Source organism: Monopterus albus, unplaced genomic scaffold (assembly GCF_001952655.1).
Source record: "Monopterus albus unplaced genomic scaffold, M_albus_1.0 scaffold163.1, whole genome shotgun sequence".
Taxonomy (NCBI): Eukaryota; Metazoa; Chordata; class Actinopteri; order Synbranchiformes; family Synbranchidae; genus Monopterus; species Monopterus albus.
The window spans coordinates 575099-596157 of record NW_018128043.1 but is presented as its reverse complement, the minus strand read 5'-3'; the positions used below and the strand labels follow the sequence as shown (position 1 = coordinate 596157).

Here is a 21059-nt window from a genome sequence, read left to right as displayed (position 1 = left end):
CTGCAGAAGCTGCACCGATCTGCCTGTCAATCTCCCGTTCCATCCTTCCCTCACTCGTGAACAAGACCCCAAGATACTTGAACTCCTCCACTTGAGGCAGGAACTCTCCACCAACCTGAAGGGAACAAGCCACCCTTTTCCGACTGAGAACCATGGCCTCGGATTTGGAGGTGCTGATTCTCATCCCAGCCGCTTCACACTCGGCTGCAAACCGCCCCAGTGCACGCTGGAGGTCCTGGTTTGATGGAGCCAACAGGACAACGTCATCTGCAAAAAGCAGAGACGAGACCCTGTGGTCCCCAAACTGGACTCCCTCCGGCCCCTGGCTGCACCTAGAAATTCTGTCCATAAAAATAATGAACAGAAACGGTGACGAAAGGCAGCCGTGCTGGAGTCTAACATGCACCGGAAACAAGTCTGACTTACTGCCGGCAATGCGAACCAAGCTCCTGCTCCGATCGTACAGGGACCGGGGTGCCCCTTGCCCAGGTCTCTATTTTTAAGTACTCTATTTTTATTCCTTTATTCCTATTGATCTCATTTAAATGCACATTCCTTTGTCTGTCTACATTGTTTACCGCCTGTTTATACTACTTATTTTGCATCATTTGCCCTGGTTGTTGCTTGTTAATACCGCTTATTATTTTTGTTATCTTACACAGCACGCTGGTTTACTGTTTACTTGCCCCTTGCATGGGGATATGTACATACACATTGAGAGCCGATGTACCAGAGTCAAATTTCTCATATGTCCGACACACCTGGCCAATAAAGCAGATTCTGATTCTGAGAGTTTTACTTTCTTTTTCTTTTACTTGTGAAACCTCGTCCAGTCAGGAAATATCCAAGGCTGTACTGTTGAGACTGGTGCTGCTGGACCAATATTTAATTCAGGGTTCTAGCTTGTTTGCGTTCTGTTCAGTTGTCCATCTAAAAGTTTTTACCCCTCTGCTGTCAAGTTCCCAAAAGTGTTTCTACTGTTGGGTTGCAATGCATAGACAATACAGAATACTGTACGTAATACTGTTTTGGCAACATCTAGTGGTGTAAAATATCACACTTAGGCATTTTGTGGTCTTCATCTCAATCTCAATAGTACCTAAATATTATCTGTCACTGTACATTAGAATATGTTTCACCTATTAATTATCTGAATGTTTGAGCTTCACTGTGCACAATGATTTGTGTGAAGACTGTTTTCTTTACATTTCCTTTTATTAAAAAGAACACTTCTGACACACATTATTCCAAATAGAGTATTTTTATGAAAGCAACCAGGGAATTTTTTTTTAAAATTGATTCATTGGCCACTTATTTATATACACAAACAGTGATGTAATGCCAGTACCCAAGCAATGTACACTTTGTACTTTGAGTATTTCACTTTTTTATTATTTAATACCTGTACTTCAGTATTGCAATTTTTTATTCCATTACATTATTTGGTTATAGTTACTTAACACATTTCATACATATGTAATGACCTTATAAATATGATTCAACCTTATAGGCTATTGTATGGGTATATCTGTATCACAAATACTGTATATATAGCTACATATCTACAGTAAATATGTGTTAATGTTAAATGTCAAGTAACATAATAGTTCCAGTACAATTTGCACATATTACTGTCTATTTCTAAATATAATGTTGGTCATACTGTATATGCACACTTTTTTTGTTTCAGCTGCATGGCAAAGTGCCTTGCACGTGCACAACTTTAATGTCACATAGGATTTTACTATATGAATATGTATCTCAAATATAATTTAAAACTGAATATGACATTTGTAGTGTTGGTAACTGGTTAAGGGGTTATATCAAAGCATATCCTCTTTTCCATTTCACAAAGATCCAGATTATAGTCTGGCAATTGCTGCTGCTCATTCAACAGACTCAAGCTTGATGTATACTGTATTATCTTTTTATCTTCCATGCAAAAAAGAGAAGGGCCTGAGAAAGAATAAGAGATGGAAGGAAAAGCGGTGGAGGGTGTGGTTTCATTCTGGCAGCTCAGGCTCCTCCTGCTTCTGTCCTGGTTCCCTCTTAGTCCTGCCCTGGGTAGTCTGGACCCAAAAAACAGTGTGATAATCGCACCTGAGGTCGAGTGCAGGTGAGTAACCGTCACAATCCAAACTTAAAACAATACTTAGTCTGCAATTTGGCTTGGAGAGATTGACTTATATGGCATCTTTTGTCTTTGGTTCTTTCATCATCTCTAAGGGACTGTCTAGAAATTATTATGGATGAGGCAGTGGTTTGGCAGAGGAAGGTGTTTAATTCTTCCATGCCCTTGATATCTACTTTTTTATCCTTCATGAAGGTGATAATGTTCTCTAAAAAAGCTTAACCAAAAACTGAACATTATCACCTTCATGAAGGATGATCTGTTGCAGGGTTGTATTAGAGTTCATTCATTTTAGCTTGACGTACCTATTAAACTGACAACTGAGTGTAGTTGCGGGCTCATTTTCCCAGTCCAGTAACTGAATAATTCAGCTCTACATATTTTTGCTCAGTGCAACCTTGCTCTTTTAAAAAGTCAAATTGAACCACCCCCAAAACCTCTGTACAGTTCCTAACCACTTGAGGTGCAGGAAACATAATTGCCAAATACTATTTAGTTCACAGTATCCATGTATTAATGTGTGCACAGCAACAAGCAACAGGTTTCAGCCTTTATCAGTGTGTGTAAACAGTAAACCCCCAGCCTACACACCTCAGTTTTGTATATATGTGTGCGTGTGATCGCTTTTGTCCTTTATCAGTACTGATTATTATTGCTCAGGTCATCAGCACAAAAGACCATAGGCTGAACTTCATAACAACCACTGTTCCTGTTCCCTTTAATCTCTCTCTTCTTCTCCTGTGCTAAAGTCATTCTGTGTATTCAGTATGAACACTACAAACTTCTTTTGTAGAGGCACACCTCTTGCATACGATTTTCTTTGTCTTCCAAAATATAATAAAACAAAATGCTCGAGTCTGTGTCTGAGTCATCAGTGCTCAAGTCCGAGTCGTGTCACAAATCCTGAAAATCTGGACGCCAGTGGAACTTGAGTATAAGTCCTGGACTCAAGTACTACAACACTGCTATATATCTATTCTACAAGCTAAGATAACAAATGAAATATAGGTCCATGTAGCTGTAATAATAATAATTTTTCCATCTATACCTTTTCTGCAGGGGACCGTGGAATCTGTCTCTTTCTCATCATGAATGTGACTCTGGGTAGCTGTATGGCAGAGATGCAATACAGATTCCAACCCCTGCTTAAGGGGCTGTACATCACCACCGAGCTCATCATTGCTGTGCTGGCCATCATTGGAAACTTCTTGGTTTGCTTGGCTATCACTCGTAACAAGAAACTCCGGACTGTCACCAACTACTTCCTGGTGAGGAAATTTGAACCATCTTTGTCTGAAAAGTGGGATTCCACACACATTGTTTTAAAATGTAGGCAGATGTGTAAGGAATTAGGATACATATGAACTAAAAGGTGTGTTTTATTGTGTTTAAAGGTATCACTGGCAGTGTCGGACATCCTGGTGGGCTTGGTGGCCATTCCCTGTGCAATGTTGACAGACCTGGGTCGCCCTCACCATAACTTGCCCTTATGTCTGGTGCTGCTCAGCATGCTGATGGCGCTAACGCAGGTACAAATAATTCACCAGTGGATCAAGAAAATGAGCATTATCCATACATAACCTGTAATTTAAGTCATCAAGAAGAAAAAGCTGGATCTGCTCTGTGAAGCCACTGTTAGGCACTGTATGAAAATGTATTGAGGGCTGCTGAAACTGAAGCAAGGGACTTTTGGGGTGTAGAAAAACACTAATGTTGTGAAATAATATGAGAATAATTAATGATTTAAATTTTATCTAAACTATAGTATAACAAGATGTCCACGTGTAATGGTGAACTTCCAGCTGCGGGCTAATAAAAAGTGATGCTCTCTGGAGAGAAAGAGTTTAATCAACAATAATTCCAAAAGCTTAAAACTTTCTACTACCTATATAAATAAAGCTTTTCGTGATATTTGTCCCCCGAGTATGGTGAAACAGTTAGCAATAAGACATGTAGGCTTAGGGTGATGCTAAGAAGAAGAATTGTTTGTTCTCCTCCAGAGCTCCATCTTGAGCCTGTTAGCAGTAGCTGCAGAGCGCTACATGGCCATCCTTCTGCCCTTCCAGTACCAGCACGTGATGAGCCCCAGGAATGCTCATTTGGCCCTGCTGGTCACCTGGGGCCTCGGAGCCATTTCTGGCACAGTGCCGCTCATGAATTGGAACAGACAACCAGCACATGCTGAGTAAGAGGATATGAATGGTTGGATGGGTAAATGAATGAGTAAACTGGAAGAAGGTGAGGAAACAGTGTTGACAGATGAATGAATGGTAAAAATGGACAGATGGATCACTGAATGACTGGGTGGGTGGATGGATGAGTGAATGAATGAATAACTAATAATATACTGACAGTTGCTGAAAAATGTAAAAAAAAAACAAATGAACTACAGGAGTCAAATAATACAATACACTATATTAATGACAAAATGAATGAATGAGTGAGTGACAGGAAACTGATGTGTTTGGATGTCCATACACAATGACTATATGAATGAATGGATGAAAATATGACAGGGTAATTACAATATATGAATAAATGTCGGAAAATAGCTTGTGTGTATGAATAATATGAATGAATACAAAGAATTTACAGGGAAATTTGAATGAATGAATGAGGGCAGGCAGAAAATTTACAGTGAAATGGAGATGAATGAATGAATGAAAAGGAAGAATACATGAAAACTAATAAATGAATGAGTGAAGGCAGGCAAATGGCAAGTATTTATAGATGGTATAATGACAAAATGAGTGAATGAATGAATCAAAAGACTGCAGGAAAATGAAATGAATTGCTGGAAGAATTAATGAATGAATAAAGGAAAATATTTACCAATATTTACCATCATATCTGCTGTTGTTGGTCATTTGCACTACATGTGCATCTCAATCTCACAACCATCTGACAATTTGCACTACTGTCACTGATTGTACATGGTTTGAGTCATAACCTATTAGTCAAGATTTTTATTTGCCATTTATGCATAAACAGACAGTCTAGGCATATAGGAATTCTTGTGCAGCTCTCCTTTGGAGTCAGGTAAGGAGTCAAAAGCCAGAAAGAACACTTAGTCTTAAAATAAGAAAAGTTACATAAAGGCAACAAAGCATTAAAACCACAAACATCGCACTTAGTAATTCACATGGTGGAGTTGGATATGTCATTACGCTTGGTGAGGTAGTGAGGGGTTATAACATACTAAAACACAGTTTATATTCAGGCTTGTTTCCATTGCTTGGGAGAGAATGTCCTGCTATTATTCAGGTCCCACAATAGAACACTGTTGATGAGATGCTCGTACAAAAATACCTTGTGGAACATTTCTGTATTATTATTGCGCATATCTAGTAAGGGGTTATTGCACATATATTCTCACATTTTCATATTTGCCATCAGTCTTACTGTGGCAGGGATAAAGCTGTTGTAAAGTATAGTTCTGTGTGTGATGATACTGTCCACCCTGCTGTGCCTGAGGCTGTAGGTGCAGTTTTTGTGTCTGAGCAGGGAGTGAGCTGGGTGGCGTGGATCCCTGAGTATGTTCTCTGCTCTTTTATGACAGCACTCTGTGTATAGTGTGTCCATAGCAGGACGTTCAGTCCCAGTGATCCTCTCTGCAATCTTTATGACCCTTTGAAGAGCCTTCCTGCTTTTCTGAGCCACCTGATGAAGTATAGCCGCTGCTGAGCTTTCTTCACTGTGGCAGCTGTGTTCAGTGACCAGCTCAGGTCAGATGTCACCTGCAGGCCCAGGAACTTGTGGCTGTCAGCCCTCTCTACCTCAGGCCCTTTGATGGTCAGAGGCAGCAGAGGGGGGTTCTTCCTGAAGTCTACTATTATTTCTTTTGTCTTGTTTATGTTGAGGATGAGGTCATTCTCCTCTCCATAAACAAGAATGTCGTTCATCAAGCTTCTGTAACCCGACTCGTCGTCCCCTTGATGAGGCCCAGAATGGTGGTGTCATAAGCATATTTAATAGTGATGGTGTTGTCATGGTTAGAGACACAGTTGTGGGTGTACAGGGTGAAGAGTTTGGAGCTGAGACAGCACCCCTGCGGTGAGCCTGTGCTGATTGTGAGCTCAGCAGACACCCTCTCATTCTGACCACCTGTGGTCTTTGAGTCAGGAAGTCCAGAATCCAGTTACAGGTGGGAGTTGGTAGACTGAGGTCTGTCATTTTCCCAATCAGCCTGCCTGGGAGAATGGTGTTGAATGCAGAACTGTAATCCAGGAAGAGCATCCTAGCATACGTACTGCTGTTGCCTAGGTGTTTCAGGGTATGGAATAAAGCCAGAGCTGTCGCATTGTCCACTGATCTGTTGGGGTGGTAGGCAAACTGGAGGGGGTCTACAGTGTCCGGGACGATGTGGTTAATATGTGTGAGGACCAGTTTCTCTAAGCACTTCATGGCGACTGGCCACTGGCCTGAAGTCATTCAGAGTGGATGTGTCTGATGTTTTAGTGACCGGTATGATAATGGATTTTTTGAAAATGTGAGGAACTATTGCTTGGGTTGACAGGTTGAAGATGTCTGTATACACACTAGCTAGTTGATCCCCACAGGCTCTCAACACTCTAGGAGGGACACCGTCTGGTCCCGTCGCCTTATGGGGATTGACTTGTCTCAGGGTAGGTTAGGTTGTACCATTTAGCTTTATCCTAACCACTTTGACTTTGTTTTCTTATTCTTTTTACTCTATTTTTTACTCTTTTATTCTATTTTTAGTATCCTAAATGGTATGGCATTCAACATTAGGTGAGAGAGAAATGGTATTTCGATTTTCTGTATGTCCTGCACATATAGTGAATTGACAATAAAAATCTTTGATCTTGAAAAAAATTGCGTGTATATAGATTGCAAAGTGGAAACATAAATGAATGAGTCAAACACTGAATATTGAAATGGCATTTGCATGACATGACTGGATATTTAGATGAACAAATGGGGTAATAAGATGAAAACAAATGGTAGAGAACACTGGAAGGCAGGGAGATGTGGATGTGGAAGATACAGACAGGAAGTCATGCCCTTCACCCTTCCTTTCTGAACTTCTTGTTCCAGCTACTGCATCTTCCCCTGCATGGTGGACATGAGCTACATGGTCTACTTCAACTTCTTCTGCTGCCTCCTGGTACCACTGGCAGCCATGTTCATCATCTATGGTCACATCTTTCTCACTGTTCGCCGACAGCTCAGATGCATAGCTGTGACCAGGGGAGCCACAGAGGGCTTGGGAAGTGAAAGAGGGAGCACTGGCAATGGGACAGAGAACACTGGGAGTACAACTGCTGGGGGAAGCACAGGTGGTGAACCAGATGGTGAGACAAGAAAAACTGGCAGACATGCCAAGGAAAGTAAAGGAAAACGTCAGGCTGAAGTGAGGCCTGGGGAAGAAATTGAGTCTGTCTCTGGGTCCATTATTGAAACTAAGAATACCACTGTAGCTACAAAGCCAGGGTCCAAGATCTCCTCAGCTGGATGTACCAGCTGCAGCTCTGCCTCGGCTGACCACTGTCCAGGAGAGTCCAGTGTGGCCAAATCCAACATGCGCAAGGAGCTGGGGAAGGCCACCTTTCTCTTTCTGGTCCTGTTTCTCTTCATGGTGTGCTGGATGCCCATCCACATCATTAACTGTGTCCTGCTTTTCTGCCCACGGTGCGAGGTGCCCATGTCTCTCATAGTTGCAGCCATATTGTTTTCCCATGCCAACTCTGCCCTCAACCCGATCCTGTACGCGTATAGGATGAGGTCATTCCGACACACTTTGACAGGAATGTGGAGAGGAATGTGGAGTGTTAGGCCAAAACATCATTAGAAAAACAGCAAACTGTTCTAAATATCACTATTCTAAATATTAATCTCAATTAGAACAAACAAGCACCAAAGGCATTTTGCTGAAAACATTTTTCAACTGTAGATATTGTTTTTGGACACTTGGGGTCACTGCAAGCTGTAAACATAACACATTAGCAAACACCTGCGTGTTAAAGGAGAAGCTCTAATATATGTAATCCATCACACTTCATTATGACCTTAAGACTTGAGTATATGTATATAGTGTTTCACTTGAATGGACTAGTCATGTAAGGGAATATAATAAAATATTGTATATACAGGGGAAAACAACTGTATTTAGCCTGCATAACGATTTTGGCCAATGGGGGGCAGTAGAAAAGAGTTTAAATGCAACATTAACATACCATCTAAAAATGACATAATTACACATTCAGCAGATACTGAACATTAGCACTTCAACTGTGAATAAAAATCCAATACTCACTCTTTCTTTAGCTTGGTCTTTAATCCCCACCAACTAATGACAAAAATATATGGTTCCTTAGCTGCTAAATGCTCCATTATGCTCACCAGTTAGCTGCTTTTTCTGGTGGGTGCTGAGCGGCAGGCCTACCAACCTTGAACAAAGTTTTGCCATATGACCTAAAAAAATTTTTTTTTACAATTTTGTCTTGTTTAAAAAAAAAATACATTTTCACAATTGTTTACATTTTAAATCATAGATACGACCATTCTGTGCGCTTACCTTGTCTTTGTAAATGTTAAATAAATTCTGGGGAGTCTTCTCAAGGCCAAAACACTTTCTGTGCATTTACTGTACTTAGCAATTAATAAACTCTTGCTTAAGAAATAAACACAACAAACATCAAATTAAAGAGGTGAGATAAATTAATAGAACTGCGTGCTTTATTGATATACAGAAAAGCATTGTATAATACAGTAGTAAGGCATATATTTGGTGGAGTCTGATATGTTGTGAAGTATTGAGTAGTAATCTGAAAAATGATGTGAGAATGAAACAAATGTTAGACATGGGGAAAAAAAAATCTAATTCAGTGTCTGGATCAAAATACAAAGCCTCTTGGATCATGCTGCCAAAAACGCGTGCGTAACACCACGGCACCTGTCCCACGCTGCCCAGAGTGGTTATATATTAAATAAAGATGGATTTTATTTAGTCACACATGCTAACACCTCACACAACACTGAAGAAAATAGCTGTTTAACCAAAGACAAAATGTAACACTGCTAGAATAAATGCATCCTGCACACACGCACTAAACAAATATCTAGTATATCCCAGGTATGACAGTAGTGCACATGGCTCAAACTGATTTGTGTTTTTTATGGTTGAATCACAGAAAATGCAGTGAATGCATCTGAACATTCAGATTGGAGGCTCCTACAGCAATAATCAATTAATGACCATCAATTAGAGGAGTTCAGGATTGAGTACAGTAGACATATGGACTCTGAACCAGAGTCTGAAAATTCCCACGAGGTAGAGCTTCTGTTACTGGGCTTCTGAGAAATCTAATAATTCTTTGTTGAAAATGTAATCTTGTTCAGAATGAAACATTCCTGAAAGGACACCTTAACTAGCAGCCTCAGACTGAATAAAAAAAAACAAACATTCTCTCTTACAGTACCTCTGACTGGGAGAAGTTGACTTCAAAAACCAATACCCAGTGAACTGTGTGCACTCAGCAGGCCCTGAAAAGATACATGGATAGTATCTTAATCAAAGCATTTTCAAATGAATACCTTATTTAAGATACATCAGTGCAATAATCAGGATGTTTTTTTTTCTGAAGGATTCTGCCAAGGCCCAGCGCAGAACTGGAGATAAATGCCCTTCCTGAAAAATACTGTCACAACTGATCATCAGTTTGGATGCAAGTCATCTCAGGACACTTTACAAAGTAAGGTCTAGCCCTTACTCTTAACAGGATAACTAGTAGCTAGTAATCTGTAACCTATTATGAAAGTAACCTTCCTAACACTAACAATATATGGTTAATGCAAAACACTCAGGACTACTGAAGGTGGAGAACGGAGGCAGTGCTACAAACAGTGAGAGGCTGATCGCTGCAGAAGTTAACAATCCCCAAAATAACAAAGCTGCCTGATATTTTTCACATTGTATACATGCGATTATCCATTTGATATGAAGAGAAATTAAATGCGTAAGAATGAACACAAAATCTGTCTTCAGTTCACTGTTTCACCATCTGTTGCCATTTTCCCTCATATCCAAAATATATCGTCCCACACAGGTGAAAGCTTATGTACAGGCGTGCACATATTCATGCCAAGTTTTCTGTGGGAAGTAGCCTACGTATTCTTCCTCTCCCATTTGTGCATACCCGATGTATAAATGAGGCCCCTGGTCTTATGTCACCTCATAGAGCTTCTAGGTGTCAAAACACCATAGGAGATCTTAAGGATAATCGCCTTTATTCGGCCAAGTATGTTACACACAAGGAATTTGTTTCCGGTACAAAACCGAGGGAGCCATCTGCGCCGCCAACTCACACCGATGGCTCTAACCATCAGGGGCAACTTCAAAGTTCAGTGTCTTGCCCAAGGACACTTTGACATGTGGGCTGCAGGCACCGTGATTTGAACCTCCAATCCCCCGGTTGGGAGACGACTGCTCTACCCACAGCTGCCCTTTAAAAATTAAAGGCACCCTGGAGGGAACTTTCCAGAACTCTTAGCTTGAGCTTGGAGAAAATTTAGGAAGTGTGAAATTTCAAAGATGGGCCTAATAAACTGAGGCACTTTATGGGGGATGTAGGAACATCTCAGCCTCTGCTGCTAAGATTTTGACCATTCTGATTTTTAAACCTTCCCCTCAAGTTCCCCACATTTATGGAAGTGTAATAGTAAATCAGTTTAGTGATATGCAGTGCCATTCACAATAGGACTCAACTGTAGTTGTTAGTTAATATGGTGCCATTTTGCACAACCTGAGGGATAAAAACTTTTCTGTATTCTAATTATTGGAACACTGCATCCAAATGATGCCCAATTATGTGTAATTATTCTCCATCATGTGCTTTAATTTTGAAGTGATCTTGCTCAGTTCTGAATCAGGCCTTTGCAACATCTGCGTGTGCACACAATACACTGCATTGAAAAACAAATATAAAACCTGAAAAACCTGTTGCCATACTGATGATAATAATAATGAAGATGATGAATAGATGGTTCGATGGATAGATGAATCGACGAGTGGATGAGTGAATAATTCAAATATAAAATTAACTTTGTCAACCGAGTCCCCCACAAAAAAAAATTTGATGTAATGTCATGTGGAAATTAGGTACCACCACACACACATATACATACACAAAGTTGCACACGCACACACACGCAGACAATGTACTGTAAAGATCCAGGATGCCTGCCATTACCTTGACAGTAGTGTATGCTGTTACAGAAAGACAATTTCCTCTGAGAAAGCACCCTTATGATTACAATCATTCTTTTTCTGATACAAATGTCTGCAATACTTTAGCTGAGGACCCCAATTACAAAGAGATGGCAAATATACGACCGCAATGAACACACTTATTTGTATTTCATCTGTCTTTGCCCGAACACCCCGCTCTTGTTTTATACAATTGCATAGAACTTTAAAAACCAGCCTCTGTTAATAATAAAACAACTTCAGGACTTTTTAAGAAACTACTGAAATCTACAAGTTATGATTTGCTTGTTTTTACGTGTTGTTGCTAGAACCTTAATCCTTCACAAAAATAGACATATATATTCTCTTTGTAAACTGTGTTTCCAATCCAGTTGTTTTGACTAGAAAAGCATGCTATAGGTGGGGGTGAGGGGTGGGGGGTGGGGGGGATAAAGGTTGGGAGTGATATCAGAAAGGCAGGGCCACGTGCTGTTCAGCACTCTGCTTGTCTGCCATCACGCTGACCAGTGACTCCATGGCACGGCCCAGATCGTCGGCCATGTGGAACAGACTGCCAATACTGGGACCTGCAGAGGGAGACAGACACAGGGAGAGAGAGAGAGAGAAAGAGAGGCTTAAACAACAAAGACTTGCTAATGGCAAATAGTCAGTTAGCACAAATAGCCAGAAGAAGGGCAGGAAAAATGGACTAGTATGTGTGCTACATACAGGAAAACACTGCCATGACACACACACACACATACACACACTCTAATCAGGACAGCCATATGGTGCACTCATGCTATATTGGCAAAATGGAAACAACAGGAAAACATTCCTTATTCCATCTTGGGATTGTTCATGCATTATGCTAGGCCTGGTAGTCACAGCTAATAAACAGCCTAAACTAGCTTTTTGTCATACTGCAAATTTGTAGCAGTCCTTTAGCAAGTGACACCAGATACAAAGAAACGGTGTTTCACTCATCCCTAATGTGCTGAATTGTGCTGTATTAGTGATAAAAAGGGATTTTTATGGACATAAAATCCTGCCAGAATACTTGAAGGTGTACTAAACATATTTTAAGCACTACTCAGTTTGCAACTCAGTATTTGAGAGTATGCATGCACAGATTTGTAAACACAGAATCAGATTTGAGAGTGTAATAGCGGCCATACGTGCTCTGAGTTCTGAATCTGTGCTCTCAGATTACTCCAGTGAGTTTTCTGTTAAAGTCTTCAAGTTTTAAAAGGGCACAAACCAGGGTTTGAGAGCTATTTAGTTTGCAAACCCCAGTGGAGAAATCTGAGAGCACAGACTCAGAAACGAAGGCATGCGTGGCCAGTATTACACTCTCAAGTATGATTGTACTCTTATAAATCTATGCCTGCGCTCTCACAAATGCTGAGCTGAGTCATGCTCAAAATATGCATGTGCCCTCAAATGTTTTGGCGAGGATTTGCTTCATAGATTTATTTTGATTTAACCGCCGGTGGTGGTGCACTTGCAGCCATTTTGCCAACAGTTTGTTGACATCTGTGGTTCTTGGCATCAACTGGGAGATATTGTCAGTATCAGAGCTTCCCAAGACCTGTTACTTGGAATTCTAGGTGGGAACAGTTGACCCCACTCTGGTAATCATAATTACAGTTTTAATGACATGCCATGAATGCAGCTTTATCAATTTACATTAGGAATATGATGATATGTCGTACTACTAATGCAGAACCAATTGCTGCTCCATTCTGCTGCAGCCACTTGTACCAATCACACCAAATCCTGTTTGAAACACTCTGGAAAATGATTCCTAAAAAAGACTTTTCTTTTAGTGTGACAAAGAACTCAGCAATTTGTTATGTGTCACTGTACACAAACATCAAGCTCTGCTGCCTGCAGATTACAGCGTGACCTGCTTTCAGCCTTGAAACAACACCCAAGTGATGCTATTTGCATCATAAACATTAAAAGTCAAGCAAATTCCTTCTGCTTAGGTGATAGGACCCAGCTTGGATCACAATCTCTGAATCACCACCCACATGGTGAGGAAAATCAATCAAGTGAAAAAGTGATTATTAGGCTACAGCTCCAATGTTTGAAGGCCAAATTGGAACACAAAGGAACATGCAGAACAAGGTGCAGTGGTGATGAAACAGAACGAGACTTTATGTTCTAGCTGAGGTCCAGACTGTGATGTACCCATGCAATGGATTTAGACCTGAGAGGAGAAGGTGGGGTGAGAGAAAGTGGAGCCACTAACCTCTCATGGGTGTCCCCTTCTCCCTCCTGGCTCATGGAGAAAAGGAGGAAAAGAAAGAAAGACAGAAGACAGGAAGACAGAGAGGTGAAATCAAGAAAGATATGTGAAGGGCAAGTCATGCTTTATTTACTACAAAGGCTTACAGCTCTGATAACAGGATTTCAGCTCATTTTTTTATGCTCATGTATCAGAAACGAGTGGAAGCTGTTTATAAGAGAAGCTGCTGTTGACTTTCTGTACCTTGGTTATGAGGGAAAGAATTGTTGAGCTGTTCCATCACTTCCTCCAGCCCAGACGCATCTTGAGAAGGGCTAGACAGCTCATCACCTTAAACAGGAAGAAGAATGATGTTTCTTTCCATGTTCAGAATTATGGCTCCTAAAATAACCTCCCATTGTTAGTGTTTTTTTAGAACGCACACACGCAAACTAGAAATGTCCCAACAGCTCACTCCAGTCTCTAGAACAATGTCCAACACCGTGGTCTCCATTAGCTGTGAAATTAGACATCTCTGTTTAGATCTCTATTTATATCCCCCATGATTTTAAAAAGGTGGGTGCAAATTAAAGGATTTAAGTGGGAATGTGCATGTGTGTGTTCTTACCCATTGTATCAGTAGTTTGGCTGGCGGCCACATGGAGCAGAGGGAGGGAGGAGTCGGACCGCTGAGAGGAGGTGGAGGGAGAGGACAGAGCTGTGCCATTCACCTTGGAATCCGTCTAACACACACGTACACAAACAATATTAGGTACATAGTAAATTGACAGTCATGCCACACAGCATAATTAGAAGAGTAAAAAGGGAAGGGAAGTGTGTGTAGCCTGATCCTCAACTCTGATACTATGTTACTTTCTCACAGCAGATACTGAGCAATGAGAGGCCCGTTTGTCAGATTTATGTTTAATTTAGAGCAAAGACTTGTACAATTCCACAGATGTTTGAACTTAAAAAATGGAACCCTGTTGGTGTATACCTGCTCCAGGAGCTGTCTCAGCCTGTGCAGTTGGGACTCTAGCTGTTTGTTGTGATCCTCCAGTATCTGCATCCGGGCCTCCAGACGTCCTTTGTGTTGCCGCAGTAGTTTGGCCTCCGCGATGAGCTCGGCATCGCGTGCACTCTGCGGTGACACTGGGAGCATCTCCGGGGGCGACGGCAGTGGTGACAGCCCCTTCCTGTCGTGGGCCTTCTTCAGACGATCGTATTCAGCTTGCAGCTTCCTGCACCAAAAGAGTGTTACAATAGCAGAATATTTTTTATACTTCAAATTCCAGCAGTGGATAGAAACCGTCACTGATATCTTAATCTTATGTATTATAGCTTTGTAATGAAAAACAGTGTTGGTGGTAGATATGCCTTTATTCGGGTGGCAACCATTTTTGTGCTTATTCCCTTTCTGTGAATTGACAACAAACTAATTACATACATACATACAAGATCATAACAAGAGAACTCACTCACCCAAACAACCATCACATATGCACACACACATGGCAGCAGTAATTAAAAGAATCACAAATTTCAATAGTTGTATAAGGCAGTAAAACTTTAATGTCTCTCATAGGATTGGACATTTAGCTCTAAGCTGTGTTGCAGTTCACTCCAGTAGTGAGATGCATAGCAGCACAGTTGCTGAGAGGCTCCCCTGTGATGTACATGAGGCCCTGCCTGTACATATACTGTAAGCTGCTACAGTCATCTGTTAGTTCTTATGGCCTTCACCTTGGCCTGGGGTAGGGCTGTCACTTTTCACAAAAATCTTGGTAAATGGACTGTACTAATATAGCACTATTCTACCTTACCTGGATAAAGTGCTTTACAAATTCTCCCATTCACACAAACTGATGGTGACAGAGCCACCATGCAAGCCACTGGCCTGGCCACTGGGAACAATGCAGGGTTCAGTGTCTTGCTCAAAGACACTTCGACATGTGGACTGGGGAGAATGGGCACTGAACCGCCAACCGACCAATCAGATGTCGACCCACTGTGCCCCTGAGCCACAGCCGCCCCTATTTTTGATACTCGAACTGACCAAGCGGCAACCTCTGAGGCTGAGAAATGAAGCCAAAACCTGCAGTTCCTCAAATGGCTACTTGAGGCTGGCTCCAAAAGGGAATAAATTCCCATGTTAAAACACCCAAGTTTACAGCAAAAATAAACATGTTGGATCTCACCTGCCTGCATGTATATAGCATAGATTAAGAAATGCATAACCTTTTCTGAATCTCTAAGATCCTTGTTATTTATGTAAAAATCTGGTCTAAAACTGTTTGACAACTTGCCCTGTGGAAGTTAGAGTTGAACAGAAGTTCTGTGTGAAATGAAGAACTAGTGCAGTATACAGAGAGGAATAATAGAACAACAGGTCTGGTTACCAACCTGTTCTCCTGCTCTAGGTCATTGAAGACCCTCTCCAGCTCTCCCTTCTCCTCCGTTTCCATGGAGATAAGGATCTGGGCGGGGCTGCGGGGCTGGCTGAGAGGAGAGCCTTGGTTCAGAGACTGGCAGTAGTGCTGGATCAACATGTGCTCATCATCGCTGCAGACACACACACAGCAAACACATCCACCAGTGATGGGCCGATATATAGACACAGTCACAAAGACGCCAGTGCATGTATGCATGTGCACACATACACACAGGAACATGGAGAAAAAGAAAATCAACAAGTGAATGAAACAGCAGCAGTGGGAAAAGGACTGCACCACAGTAGAAGAATCCTCTGGGACAGAGAGCAGGGCAGGGCTGTCGTCTTTATGACAAATTTGTCTTGAAATGGATTTTGGAGCTATTCAATTGGCTATGCCCTGCCAACTCAGTGTTCATGGTATTAAGGAGGAGTTTAATTAGGCCAGGCATTTAGACGATGCTCCACTGCCTTCAGCTCAGCCAGTCTGTGATTCTGAATACTAAAGGAGCTGCAGAGAGGGGCTGTTTGAAAACAAACGCCCTTCAACATGCTGGCCAACTTAAAAGCAAAACTAATTATGAGGCAAATGTGTAGCTCTCTCAGCTAAACAGAGCATAATAAAATACATTTAAAAGACTATTTGCTGTGTGCCTCGGTGAGATGAAAACAATGACACTTCCTAGGAGGTTGGCTGAAAATATGAACAGAAAACCTGTACCTTAGACTGGGGATGTGTCATGTGAATGATGAGGTCATTTCAGTGGGGCCTAAGTGTTTTTGCTCTGGATATTAGGAATTACAGGATTTCTGTTATTCTCTCTGTACCATGCAAAAGGTCCTTTTTGAAATAACCACATTTTATGCCCAAACTACTGTAAATACAACATTTTTAAGAAAGGGGAATCAGAGAAGGCAAAGTCATAGGCTAGTGATTTTAAACATGTACATAAACACTAGTACTCTCATTATTTGTGAAGCTCAGTGTAAATGAGTTAATTATTTATCCCAATTAGAACCTCACATATTCGTGTAACTATATGAATACCACATGTGAGATGCACTGATATTCCCAGGTAATTTCAGGTATATTCTGCTCCAGTAGATAGTTATATGATAATGTAAATGACAAGAATAAAACCAGAATATGAGCTTGTATCCAGAGCATTTGCACATGTAAACCTTGTCATGGATATGTATCACAACCAGCCAATGGAAATAAAGATGATGGAGTGGGTTCACCCAGCCAGTCAGTGAGTGAGGAGGTTGGCAAAACAAACAAACAAGCAAAAAGCGGTTCTCACATGCTCTCATTGGGTGAGACACTGTCATTCAGATAAGAGCCATTACGATTCTCCATTTCTGCTAACCTGGGGAGGGGGAGGAAACAGAGCAGTCAGTCCCAAAACCAACAGGCTGAGCAAGCAATTCTAGAGGGAAAATCCACTTCAGCTGAGAAGTATTACTCCATGATTGTGGGTTTTAAATGTGCAGGTTGATATGAAAGCTCTCAACTTTGAGGAACATTTGGTAAAATCTGTTTTAGGTGCCATGTTTATTGTGATAGGTTGTTTAACTTGGAAACCTCAATGAAAACTAGGCTTCAGAGAATGAATGTTAGAAAACGTTGCTATTTTCCAGGGGGAAAAAATGGCACCTGGTGTCTCCAATTACACCAACTGTGTGCAAACAACAGCAGGAAGTAATGGAGAATTTCATGATGCACATAATGGTGTTTTTGTTGGTTGGGCTTTTGGAGTTTTCATTTTGTCCTTAAGGTGAAATGCAGTGGCGGGCCGTGCATTTCGTACCTGGGCCTTCAGTGGGGACTTACCCGATTAATTCATCTCTTAATACCACCACTATCATGTCGCAATTATAGAAACCATCAATACTATACAAAAATGCAATATAATTAGCGTGGGATAACAGAGAGAGAGAGGTATTTCGTGTATTGAGGGTGAATACCATTTTTACTAAAGCAAGAGACCCAGTTAAGACAACTCCAAACCTCTACACTACAACCGCAACTGTACATCATCTGAAGCAGTTCTGGACTCAATATTTATCTAATAACACGACAAAAACACACAAAATTTTAATTAAATACATCATACTCACCAGAGATGCTATTTATTTATAGACAAAATCCATCCTCATGGAGATGATCTCTGCGTTTCACTTCCATTAGTAAGTCCTTTTCTAGTTTTGCTCTGACCAACCAATCAGTGGACGGAAAAATGCTAACGTCATTGTGGGCCAGCTAGTTGGCCCTGTGAGGCGAATTTGAAATCTGATTGGTTAAAGAAACAGTCCCATTGCTAATACAGTTTAAGTTACATCACTACTGATTCTGAAGGCCCTGGGCAGATTAAATTGACATGGCAACACATAGAGGCTGAAATCTGATTGGACAAAAAATCTAACATACACGTACTGGAAGCGGTGCAGCCAAGAGAAACGCTACGAAATGAAGAGAATAGACTGTTGGGAATAAATTAATACAATTTCATGGAGCAAATATTAAAATTTAGGTTGTAAATGTAGGTCAGTGCTTCTGATAGTGTTTTGGCCAGCAGAGAAGGCCTTGCTGGCCCTGACGGCCCACCACTGGTGAAATGACACCCACACCGTGTGCCATTGCTTCCCCACTTTACTTCATAATGCTTACATTTGATGCGCCACAAACTCTAATTGCCCTTTCAGCATCTGACCTCTTTATATTTTATACAAGTCGACTTATATTGCCTTTTAAAAGCAATGAATGGCAGACCTTAAATTGGTTTTCAGTTCAATATGGCTCACTTGTGCAAATGCCTTTGCATCTGATTTACCACAGTTGCTAGGGATGTAACAATACCAAAAACCCATGGTACAATACTGCTATGATAAAAAACTCATGATATAATATTTATCACAATAATAAAAAAATGAAGAAAAAAAAAAACAGACTAAAATTAGGGGGAAACAGTTAGCTGCTTGAAAAGTACAGAGATTTGGGGGCTTTATTGGTGCTCAAATAATAAACTATGCACTGTGATTGGCTGTGAGCACTTAAGCAGATGGTCTGAGAGAGACTGGCATCTGCTCAGGCTGGTGCATTTGTACTCCTAACCTGCTGCACCCTAGAAACAAGTGATAACCTTGTGGCCTGGGAGCAATCAGTTCACTCAAGGTTTAATTATATTATTACCTCGCCCTACCACCTTCTTCTAATCTGCTGGATGGTATCTGGAATCCACCAGATCGAGACACAGTAGAGGCTGGAGGGGGTAGGGTGACTCAGGATGTGTGTCCATCTGCATATGTTGGTGTGTAGTTGTGGTAGTTGTGTGTATTAGCCTGAGGCAACAGTGGCTGGTGTCAAATACTCTGGCAGGGATCAAACACTCGGCCTGTGGCTCAGACCTCACACTGACTCCACTGAGGAATGCAATTTGTAGACTGATTCATTGTTTGATTAATTTGACTGTTTCTTGTCTGTCAGTGGTGGCATTATGTGAGGTTTTGGTTTTGGTGAATAAGTGTCTCAGTGTACCACTACTACTCAGAGTCCAATATTGATTAAGTTTTCAAGCACACATGCTGGCGCACTGCATAGTACAAGCAGCATCTCAAATTCATTTGCATATGATTATACCCGACTCTCACTGCAGAACACTTAGGGCAGAGACGCATCAAGCCAAAGTGCTAGCAGCGACAAAGGCCGACTGCTGCATCACCTCATGCTGCCTTTGTCTGGGCCAGTCAGGTTGAAAAAGTGGCACTTGAACACCCCACACATAAACAATACAGCTGCTGTTTATAGCTGCTCCTAATCAAGAATATGTTTGATAAGAAGTTGCAAATGACACTGCCATTCTCTGCACTTGGTCTTTTGGTTGTGGATTCAAAATGTTGAATTGGCTGAAAAGCCACAGATGGAGGATGACTAGTGCCAATGGTGCTGGACACACCAGGAAGACAAGCCCCAACAGACACTCACTGATGGCTGACCGCTGGCTTGGTGTGTCTTTGCCCTTACTCACCAAGTCAATGCATCACTTTATCATGTGTACAACTGCTCTAAGCAAAAGGAAATATTGACATTTTAGTTCAGCCTTTATGCCATTCTTCACCACTGCCTGACTGAAAAAAATCATTTGAGCAAATTCAGTATTTAAACCAACAGTGGTGCTGGTGTATCTTAGCCTTAAGTGCTTTTGTTCTCTGTATGAAAGCAGTAATACTATGTTTAAGGAATGACTTTTACATACAGTGCCTTGTGAAAGTATTCGGCCCCCTTGAACTTTGCGACCTTTTGCCACATTTCAGGCTTCAAACATAAAGATATAAAACTGTAATTTTTGTGAAGAATCAACAACAAGTGGGACACAATCATGAAGTGGAACGAAATTTATTGGATATTTCAAACTTTTTTAACAAATAAAAAACTGAAAAATTGGGCGTGCAAAATTATTCAGCCCCCTTAAGTTAATACTTTGTAGCGCCACCTTTTGCTGCGATTACAGCTGTAAGTCGCTTGGGGTATGTCTCTAACAGTTTTGCACATCAAGAGACTGAAATTTTTGCCCATTCCTCCTTGCAAAACAGCTCAAGCTCAGTGAGGTTGGATGGAGAGCGTTTGTGAACAGCAGTTTTCAGTTCTTTCCACAGATTCTCAATTGGATTCAGGTCTGGACTCAGCGACACACCCGCTGAGAAAACAACTCTGGTAATTGGAGACTCCATAGTCAGAAACATGAAGCTAGAGACACCGGCGGCCATAGTCAAATGTTCTCCTAGAGCCAGAGCGGGCGACATTGAATCCTATTTGAAGCTGCTGACTAAGGATAAGCGTAAATACAGTAAGGTTGTTATTCAAGTCTGATTGAGGAAAATAAGAACAACCCCAGGTTTCTTTTCAGCACTGTAGCCAGGCTGACTAAGAGCCACAGTGCTGTTGAGCTTAACATTCCCTTAGATATCAGCAGCAATGACTTCATGAGCTTCTTTACAAATAAAATCACAACTATTAGAGAAAAAATTGGTCGGACCACTCCCACAGCTCTCGCAG

At 41.3% G+C, this 21059-nt stretch overlaps 2 protein-coding genes across 2 annotated transcripts in view; one reads left to right on the top strand and one right to left on the bottom strand.

Annotated features, from left to right (window-relative positions):
* The first annotated feature begins 3219 nt into the window (after positions 1-3219).
* On the top strand, positions 3220-7943 carry LOC109968812 (adenosine receptor A1-like). Its single transcript, XM_020615346.1, has 4 exons — positions 3220-3399; positions 3526-3660; positions 4132-4316; positions 7190-7943. Exons 1-4 carry the CDS (start codon positions 3220-3222, stop codon positions 7941-7943), a joined length of 1254 nt encoding a protein of 417 aa, XP_020471002.1.
* An 841-nt stretch (positions 7944-8784) lies between these two features.
* Positions 8785-21059, bottom strand: part of LOC109968814 (dystrophin-like) — a 345011-nt gene continuing 332736 nt past the window's right edge. The window contains 6 exon segments of the mRNA XM_020615347.1: positions 8785-11926; positions 13837-13923; positions 14201-14315; positions 14570-14813; positions 15976-16134; positions 17308-17373. Coding sequence (XP_020471003.1) covers positions 11808-11926; positions 13837-13923; positions 14201-14315; positions 14570-14813; positions 15976-16134; positions 17308-17373 — 790 coding nt within the window. The 3' untranslated portion in view covers positions 8785-11807.